This window comes from Chlorocebus sabaeus, chromosome 22 (genome assembly GCF_047675955.1).
Source record: "Chlorocebus sabaeus isolate Y175 chromosome 22, mChlSab1.0.hap1, whole genome shotgun sequence".
Taxonomy (NCBI): domain Eukaryota; kingdom Metazoa; phylum Chordata; class Mammalia; order Primates; family Cercopithecidae; genus Chlorocebus; species Chlorocebus sabaeus.
In genome coordinates this window covers 97,254,909-97,264,598 of record NC_132925.1, presented here as the reverse complement: position 1 = coordinate 97,264,598, position 9,690 = coordinate 97,254,909, and the positions used below count along the sequence as shown (strand labels likewise).

Genomic DNA, 9,690 nt, shown 5'->3' with positions numbered 1-9,690 from the left:
GCTGGTCTCTAACTCCTGGGCTCAAGTGATCCTCTGCCTTGGCCTCCCAAATTGCTGGCATTACTGGTGAGAACCACTACACCACATATTCTTACATAATCAAAATTTCATTATCACATCTAACAAAATTAAATATACTTCTTTGGTCTCATCTAACATCTAGACCATAATCAAATTTCCAATTTGTCTCAAAATGTCTTCCACAGTTGTCTGGAGATTTGGGATTACTAATTCAATGTCTTCAGTGATTATTGGTTTATGCAGGACTTCTATTTCTTTTGAGTCAATTTTGATCATTTCTGTTTTCTAGGAAATTATTTTGTCTGTTTCCCCACTAACATTCTTGATTGTTTTCCAGAGTCCTAGCCCCTGGAGTTCCAATTGCTGGCGTTATCACACTCTAAAAGGCTAAACACCCAGAATCATTACCTGAAAATTCGTACTACCAATCATTCTCCTTCATGGTAAATCATAGACAAATTAAGTCTGAGTTTGTAAACTCTTTGGATACCAACTTTCTACCACTCTTGGAAGAGATGGGGGAGGTGTCAGTCCCTTTGGTTGATAGTAGCCCTAGGCCTGCCTTGTCCCAGTAGTTTCTTCACCTTAAGCACAGACCAAATTGCATACTTTATCTTCGAATCATCTAAAATACAATTTCAAATCACAGGACAGAATAAAATAATCTGTGAGAGAGGCAGGACCTTAGAAAGGAGATATTTTATCTCATTTATTTTAGAGATGAAGAAAGTAAACTTCTGAGAGACCAAAGTGATTTGTCTCAGGTCACATAACCAGTGGCAGAAAGATGAGAATTATTGAAATGTCAAGATAAGAACAAACTCCAGGATTAAAGTTCTTTAAGTACATCCCAAATTAAATGTCTCATTCCTGAGCTCTAAAACCTATTTACATTGAAGCCTGCTGTCCTGAACACAGTCATTACAAAGCTGGGCAGTGCTCTCCATCCTTTCCTTTCATGAATCATGTATGAAAGTTAGCTTTATCAAACTATTTCATCTCCAGAAAGGCATGTACATTTCATACTGTTCAAATCTTAACTGTCAGCAAATCAGATCCAAGACCGCTAGCTTCTTAATTCAGCCTAGAGACTGCTCCTCTAATAGACACACCGGACTCTCAGGGAGGTAGGATGGGCAAGCTCTGACAAACCACAGCACTTCTGTGATGGTGTGAAGTACCAAAGGTTTGACTGCACTTTAAAAAGGTGACATAGGTGTCGGGGCACGGTGACGCACCCCTGTAATCCCAGCACTTTGGGAGGCCAATGCGGGCAGACCACGAGGTCAGGAGATCGAGACCAGCCTAGCCAACAGTGAAACCCTGTCTCTACTAAAAATACAAAAAAATTAGCTAGGTGTGGTGGCGCGTGCCTGTAGTCCCAGCTACCCTGCAGGCTGAGGCAGGGGAATTGCTTGATCTCAGGAGGTTGAAGTTGCAGTGAGCCAAGATTGCGCCACTGCACTCCAACCTGGGTGACGGAGCGAGACTTTGTCTCAAAAAAAAAAAAAAAAGGTGACATAGGTGCAGAAACAGATCGGAAATGATCTAAGTCAAGCTTGTCCAACCTGCCGTCCATGGGCCACATGTGGCCCAGGACAACTTTGGGTGCAGCCCAACACAAATTCATAAATTTTCAAGAAATATTATGAGATTTTGTTGCGATTTTAAGCTCATTGGCTATCGTTAGTGTTAGGGTATTTTATGTATGGCTGAAGACAATTCTTCCAATGTGGCCCAGGAAAACCAAAAGATTGGACACCCAATCTAAGTGAGCCCAATTTCCAAACTTACTATAAAACTACAGTAATTAAAACAGTGTGCCACTTCACATCCGTTAGGATGACAATAAAGAAAACCAAAAAATAACAAGTGTTGGTGACGATGTGGAAAAATTGGAACCTTTGTGCATTGCTGATGGAAATGTAAAATACTGCAGCTATGGAAAATAGTATGGTAATTCCTGGACAAATCTTAAATAGAATTAGTTTATGATCCAGTGATTCCATTTCTGGGCATATACAAAAAATAATTGAAAGCAGATTTCAAAGAGGTATTTGTACACCCACGCTCATAACAGCACTATTTACAATAGCCAGAAGGTAGAAGCAATCTAAATATCCACTGACACATGAATGGATAGACAAAATATGATATATACATACAATGGAATATTATTCAGCCTCAAAAAAGGAAGTTCTGACATGCTACAACATGGATGAAATGGAAGACATGCTAAGTGAAATCACCCAGTTACAAAAGAACAATGTTGTTTTTTTTCTTTTTGAGACAGAGTTTCACTCTTGTTGCCCAGGCTGGAGTGCAGTGGCATGATCCCGGCTCACTGCAATCTCCGCCTTCTGGGTTCAAGCGATTCTCCTGCCTCAGCCTCCTGAGTAGCTGGGATTACAGGTGCCCGCCACCACGTCCTGCTAATTTTTTGTATTTTTAGTAGAGATGGGGTTTCATCATGTTGGCCAGGCTGGTCTCAAACTCCTGACCTCAGGTGATCCACTTGCCTCGGCCTCCCAGAGTGCAGGGATTACAGGAGTGAGCCACCGCGCCCAGCCTAAAAGAACAAATATTGTATGATTCTACTCAAATATGAGTAGGCAAATACTAGAGTAGACAAATTTACAGAGAGAAAGTAGAAGGGTGGCTGCCAGGAACTTGGGAAAAGAGGGAAATGGGGAGTTACTGTTTAATGGATACAGAGTTTCAGTTTTGCAAGATGGAAAATGTTCTGTGGATGGATGGTCGGTACTGAGGGTTGCACAACTGTGTGAAATACAATTAATGCCAGTGAACTGTACACTTAAAAATGGTTAAAATGGCAACTTTAATGTAATGTATATTTTATAGTTAAAAAACTTAAACGATAGTGTGGTACTGATACACAGATCATTGGAACAAAAATCCAGAAATAGACCCACACATACATGGTCACAAGGCTAAGGTAATTCAATGTGTAAGAGTCTTTTCAACAAATGGTAATGGAACGACTGTATATCCCGATAGGAAAATGTGACACTTGACAACATAAGCAAAAATTAATGCTATTAGATCATAGACTTACACGTAAAAGACTATGTAAAACATATATGAGAACACAGAATATCTTCACGAACTTGAGGTAGGCAGAGATTTCCTAACACAGAAAAAGCACAAACCATAAAAGATTGACTTCACCCGAATTAAAAACAACTTTGCCAAAAACATATTCAAAACAATGAAACGACAGGCCCAGATTGGGAGAAAGACTTCGCAATCATTTATGTAACAAAAGATTTTTATTCAGAACATACATATATCTGACAAAACATTTGTATCCAGAGCTGTTAAACACGAAGAACCAGATTTAAAAACGCGCAAAGACTGGAACTGAAACTTCAGAAAAGATGCAGAATGGCCAGTAAGCACAGAACAGAAACGGTGCCAGTGACGCTGGTGCCAAAGCGGGAAGGAACACATTCCTCAGCCTAAAAGACCTAACAGTAGGACACAGACATAACCACCCCTGGCCAACAGGAACACAGAATGACACGACCTCTTGGCTAACGAAAACTCAAAGCCTCCATTCACTCAGCTCCTTCACAGCGCTCAGAAACAGGGAAGTCTCGCGGTATCCGAAAATGCCGCAGACGCTCACAGCCGGACGAGACGGAGGGCGCAGGCGCATCCACGGCTTTCACATTGGGCGACTGACTTCAAAGCGGGGGGCAAACAGGGAGCGCGCAGGTATAGGAGCGCCGGCTGGAGGCTCCTCGAGAGCTCCCCTGACACGCCCCCGATCGTGCGCCCCGGCTGCCACCACCTCCGGTTGACCACCCCCATCTAGACTGTACTCTCGCGGTATTTGTCCCGACTCTCGCGGGATTTAGCGTGGCATTGGGAGGCCGGGCCCGGGGGAGGAGGTGGCGTTCGGTTAGCGGCGTTGGGGTCTGGCTGCAGTGGCAGTGCTTTCTCGTCTGCTCACTGGGACCCGCTCAGGCTGGAGGCCAGCCAGGTGAAGAGCTCGCCCGCATGCGTACGCGCTGCGTGGGAGCCGCGAGGCCTGGGGCGGGAGGGGGCCTCGTCTTGGCCTCCTGCGCTGTTGCGACGGGCCGGCGTGAGGCACCGTGGCGCGGACTTCGTCTCAGCCCCGCCCTCGCCCCTGCCCTCGCCCCCGCCCTCGGCCCTACCCTGACCGCTTTCCTCCCCCTCTCTCCCAGCTCTTGCCGCCACCTCGGTCGCGATGGGGGCGCAGGACCGGCCGCAGTGCCACTTCGACATCGAGATCAACCGGGAGCCGGGTGAGCTGGAGACTGGGGAGCGCTGCTGGGGCCGAGGCCTGCCTAGGCGAAGGGGAGGGGTCTACCCTCAGTAACCCTCCCCACGTCCTTTTTGGGAGCGGGTAGGAGGCGCAGTCAACTTTCCATTTTCTCTTGAGAGAAAATCAGTGGGAGAGGAAGGTGGCCTGGGCACACCCCACACTCGCAGTCCAGGCCTCTTCCTCCCAAACCCCACACCGCCCCCTGCATCTCCGGACTGAGTCCTAGTAGCCAGCCTGGCGCCAAGAAAAGGAGGTGCAGTTCTTTGAGGACTTTTTCTCTCCCAGTGTCTCCGTGGGGCAGACACTTCCGATCCGATTTCCGGTTATCTTGCTTGGTGCTATGAAGTTTCAACTAGTAGGAAATGTGTGTTTCCTAATCACGATATATCACTACTTTAATGTTAACGCTGCCTCTATTTTTCCTTAAGAATCTTTAGCTAGAGTTTCGTGGTTCCTGGGAAAATGGCTTAATGAACGTCCTTTTTGATAAACCAGAGCATTCTGTATCAGCAGAATTGCAGCATGCATGCACTTGGCGTTACTGTTTTGTGTTTTGGGAGTCCAGCCATTTGTTGAAGTGTATTTTTTTGAAAATGAAACATTTCCTTTTAAAGCATAGTTACTTCATTCTAAGTAGCAGAGCGTGCAGTGTTTCAAACTGTTTTCTTAGGTTTTTTTGTTATCTGTGACAGAAGTTTTAATTGGAGGCATATATATACACTGTGCAACATCTTGTTCTGCATATTCTTATGAGAACCTGCTACTGTTCTAGGGTCTGGAGATAGAGCAGCGCATAAAACAAAGGCCACTCTTCCTTTTATAGTCTATTGGGGGGAAGACAGACAACTAGGAAGAAAACAGTGACTTGCAGTTGGGATACTATTTTAATAAGTTGGTCAGACAAGGCCATTTTGAGAAGATGACATTTAAGCAGGTATCAGAAAGAGATGAAGTGAGCCATATTTAAGAAGAGCATTCGTGGTAGAGGGAAACAGCACAGCCCTGAGGTGAGAAGTAGTATACAGTCAGGCGCCAAATGACACTTCTGACTCTTAACAGTGGTCTTATGTAGAATACTTTTTTTTGTGTAACTTTTTAATGTTTACCTATGTTTACATACACAAATACTTCATTGTGTTAAAGTTGCGTACGGTATTCAGTGGAGTAACATCCTGTACAGGTTTGTAGCCTAGGAGCAAATAGACCATATAGCTTAGGTGTGTAGTAGGCCGTACCATCTAGGTGCGTTTAAGTACATTCCATGATGTTCACACAATGATGAAATTGCCTAATTACACATTTCTCAGAATCCGTCCTGGTTATTAAACAATAGAGGACTGTACTTGCATGTTTGAGGGACAGCAAGGTGCCCAGTGTGGCTGGAGTGGAAGAGGGAAGAGAATAGTAGGAAATGGCCTGTAGGACTGACTCTGAGGTAGGAAGATATTAAAGAGTTTTGAGCAAAGGAATGAGATAATCCTAGAAATTTGGTTGCCTTCTCTCTTTTTAATGTTTTTAACCTTGATTGATCTTTGTTTTTAAGTTAGAGTTACTAGAAAGCCTTGATGGACTTTAATCTTTCTTCTGTAGTGAATCCATGCTTCAGATAACAGGGTTATTTTTTGTTAAGAATTAAAAATAGGCCAAGCTTGGTGACTTACGCCTATAATCCCAACACTTTGGGAGGCAGACGCGGGTGGATCATTTTGAGCTCAGGAGTTTGAGATCAGCCTGGCCAACGTGGTGAACCCCATCTCTACAAAAAATACAAAAATTAGCTGGGCGTGGTGGCTCTCTTAGTTTTTGCCTGTAGTCCCAGCTACTTGGGAGGCTGAGACTGGAGGATTGCTTGAGGTTGGTAAGCGAAGGTTGCAGTGAGTAGAGATTATACCACTGCATGTCAGCCTGGGTAACGGAGCGAGACCCTGTCTCAAAAAAAAAAAAGAAAAGAAAAGAAAAGAAAAATAGTAGATTACTGAAAGATAAAAGTACGGTGGCGCTCATATCAGTAATCCCAGTACTTGGGGAGGCTCAGGCAGGAGGATTGCTTGAAGCCAGGAGTTTGAGACCAGCCTGGGCAATATAGCAAGACCCTGTCTCTACAAATATTATTTTTTTTAGTTAGCCAGGCATGATGGTGCTCACCTGTACTTGGAAGTGTGAGGTGGAAGGATGGCTTGAGCTCAGGAATTTAAGGCTGCCATGAGCTATGATTGCACCACTGCACTCCAGCTTGGTCAACAGAGCAAGATCCTGTTTCTAAAAAAAAATTCAAAAAAAGAAATTTAAAAAGCTTAAGAAAAGTACAAGTAAAAATTTCTGTAGTTATGTTAAGTACTCCATTCCTAGTAAATGTTGAGGTCCTAGATTTGCACATAACCTCAACATTTGTGAAAAATCTCCAGAAAATGTTTGACAAATGTTCAGTGAACCTCAGTCCTCAACATCCAAGGTAATTCATTGTGATAGATGGGTAGATGTGATCAGCACTCTTGAGAATGCTGAATCATACAACACAAGGAATGCAGTGCTTACATTGTTCTAGGTTTAATCATTTAATAATTGGCAATTTCATGTGATTCAGTCTCATAAAATACTAGCACTTTTTGAGTATATTAACTAAATAGTGGGTTTTATACAACCTTTTTTTTTTTTTTAGACGAAGTCTCACTTTTTCACCCAGGCTGGAGTGGAGGGGCGCCATCTCGGCTCAGTGCAACCTCCACCTCCCAGGTTCAAGCAGTTCTCCTGCCGCAGCCTCCCCAGTAGCTGGGATTACAGCATGCGCCACCACCTCTGGCTAATTTTTGTATTTTTAGTAGAGATGGGGTTTCACCATGTTGATCAGGCTGGTCTGGACTCCTGACCTCAAGTGATCCGCCCACCTCGGCCTCCCAAAGTGTCGGTATTACAGGCATGAACTACTGCACCCAGCCGATTTTACACAACTTTTAAGGATCACTTCACTTGTATGAAGTATCGTATCCTGTTTTGTAGGATTTAACCATTAATACATATGTCAGTATGTATTTACTCAAGTAATACTCTTGACTACTTGTATAGTTAATAATTCACTTGATATAAATACAAAACAGTGTCTTTGATTTACTTTGATAAGGAAAGATCATTTTCAGAATGGCCACACTGTCCACATTAATGAGAGATGAAGAAGTATTGATAAAAATTCAGGTGAATACAGCACATTATGTCTTTTCAATTACTGTCCATAGAAATGTGCACATTTTATAGCAAATAAGTTAACTATTGAATTATAAAGCCACGGAATAAATGCAGGTATATATTTTAAAAGTCTTTAAATTGTGTATGAGTTTTTCTCTGAATCTATTAAGATGGTTTTTGAAATGATTCCAGGATTGTTCCTTATAATTTTGTTTAGTCATTTAAGATTTTGATTTAATGGATGTAAGAATATTTACATCGTCTTTTTTTTTTTTTTTTTTTGGTCTATTCTTAAGTGTTGGTAGTTTGTGGGGTTTTAAAAATTTGTTTGTTTGTGTTTGTTTGTTTTTGAGATGGGGTCTCACTCTGTCACCTAGGCTGGAGTGCAGTGACACAATCTTGGCTCACTGCAACCTCCGCCTCCCGAGTTCAGATGATTCTGCTGCCTCAGCCTCCTGAGTAGCTGAGATTATAGGCACCTGCCATCACACCTGGCAAATTTTTGTATTTTTTAGTAGAGACGGGGTTTTGCCATGTTGGCCAGGCCAGTCTCAAACCCCTGACCTCAGGTGATCTGCCCGCCTTGACCTCCCAAAGTGCTAGAATTACAGGTGTGAGCCACCACGCCCAGCCTGTGGTTTTTATTAATAAGAAATTGGTGCATTTTATCTAAGTTGTCAAGTTTATGTGCTTAGAGTTGTTTGCCACAGCCTCTTTTAATATCTGTGGAGTCTGTAGTGATGTCTCTTTTCATTCCTGATACTGATAATTTTGCCTTTTGTCTTTTTCCTTTGTCAGTCTGACTAGAGGTTTATTTATTTTACATTTTCAAAGAACCGGATTTTGATCTGATTGAATTTTGTTTCTATTTTTGTTTTTAATTTCATTGCTTTCTTTCTTTATCTTTCTAATGCTTGCTTCAGTTTTTATTTTGTTCTTTTTCTAGTTTCTTAATGTTGAAGCATAGATTGTTGATTTGATGCCTTTTTTTTTTTGAGACAGTGTCTCAAATGACTTCTAATTTAATTCCATTATGGCTAGAGAACACACATGATTTCAGTTCTTCGTGCACTTGAAAAGAATGTACATTCTGCTGTTTTTGTGTAGAGTGTTCTATAAATGTCAGTTAAATCCAGTTGGCTATTAGTGTTGGTCAGTTCTTTTATATCTTTTCTGATTTTCTACTTGTTTACTGATTACCAAGAGTATTGAAGTCTGCAACTATAATTGTGGATTTATCTATTTCTCTCCTTTTTTTGTTTTTTTGTTTTTGAGACTGAGTCTTGCTCTGTTGCCCGGGCTGGAATGCTGGAGTGCAGTGGCATGATCTTGGCTCACCACACCCTCTACTTCTACTTCCCTGGTTCAAGTGATTCTCATGCCTCTGCCTCCCCAGTAGCTGGGACTACAGGTGTGAGCTACCATGCTTGGCTAATTTTTTGTATTTTTAGTAGAGACAGGGTTTCTTCATGATGCCCAGGCTGGTCTTGAACTCCTGCGCCCAAGCAGTCCACCTGCCTCAGCCTCCAGAAGTGGTGGGATTACAGGCATGAGCCACCATGCCCGGCCGTATTTCTCTTTTAAGTTCTTTTAGTTTTTGCTTCATTTATTTTGAGGCTCTTAGGTGGGTGCATACATATTTAGGATTGTTGTCTTCTTAGTGAACTCTTATTATTATGTAATGACGCCTTATATTCCTAGTAACTTTCCTGGCTCTGAAGTTTCCTTTGCCTCAGATATGAATATAGTTACTTCAGTTTTATTAGTGTTTACATGGTATATCATTTTCAATCCTTTTACTTTTAACCTTTCTATATAATATTTAAAGTGGATTTCTTGTAGATAACAAATAGATGGGTCTTGTCCCACACTGAGAATGTCTTTTAGTCGGTATGTTTAACTATATACATTTACTATAATTACTGTTAAGTTTGGATTTGCTTTACTGCTTAAGATTCATAAAAACAGACTTGAAAATGTGTTTTTAGCAAACATTGTAAAGTATTTGGAAGTGATACCAAGAAATTAGTCTTAAGAGGTGACAAAGGATTCAGGCAAATGTTTGAGTACTACTTGTGTCCTTGGTCAAGCCGTTTAACAACCTCTTTGTGAAATGGAAGTACTATACAGTTTTGTTCTTCATTTGGTTCCAAAGCTAACAGGACAGGAAAATTTGC

The 9,690-nt window shown here is 42.0% G+C and overlaps 1 protein-coding gene across 5 annotated transcripts in view; it reads left to right on the top strand.

Annotated features, from left to right (window-relative positions):
* Positions 1 to 3,785: 3,785 nt before the first annotated feature.
* Positions 3,786 to 9,690, top strand: part of NKTR (natural killer cell triggering receptor) — a 49,126-nt gene continuing 43,221 nt past the window's right edge. For 2 of the 5 annotated variants that reach the window (XM_007983800.3, XM_007983804.3), the window contains exons 1-2: positions 3,924 to 4,027; positions 4,233 to 4,313. In XM_007983800.3, coding sequence (XP_007981991.3) covers positions 4,256 to 4,313 — 58 coding nt within the window. In that variant the 5' untranslated portion in view covers positions 3,924 to 4,027; positions 4,233 to 4,255. Of the gene's footprint in view, positions 3,874 to 3,916; positions 4,314 to 9,690 lie in introns of those variants that run through there. The other 3 variants (XM_007983801.3, XM_073010306.1, XM_007983799.3) reach the window with 2 other exon arrangements.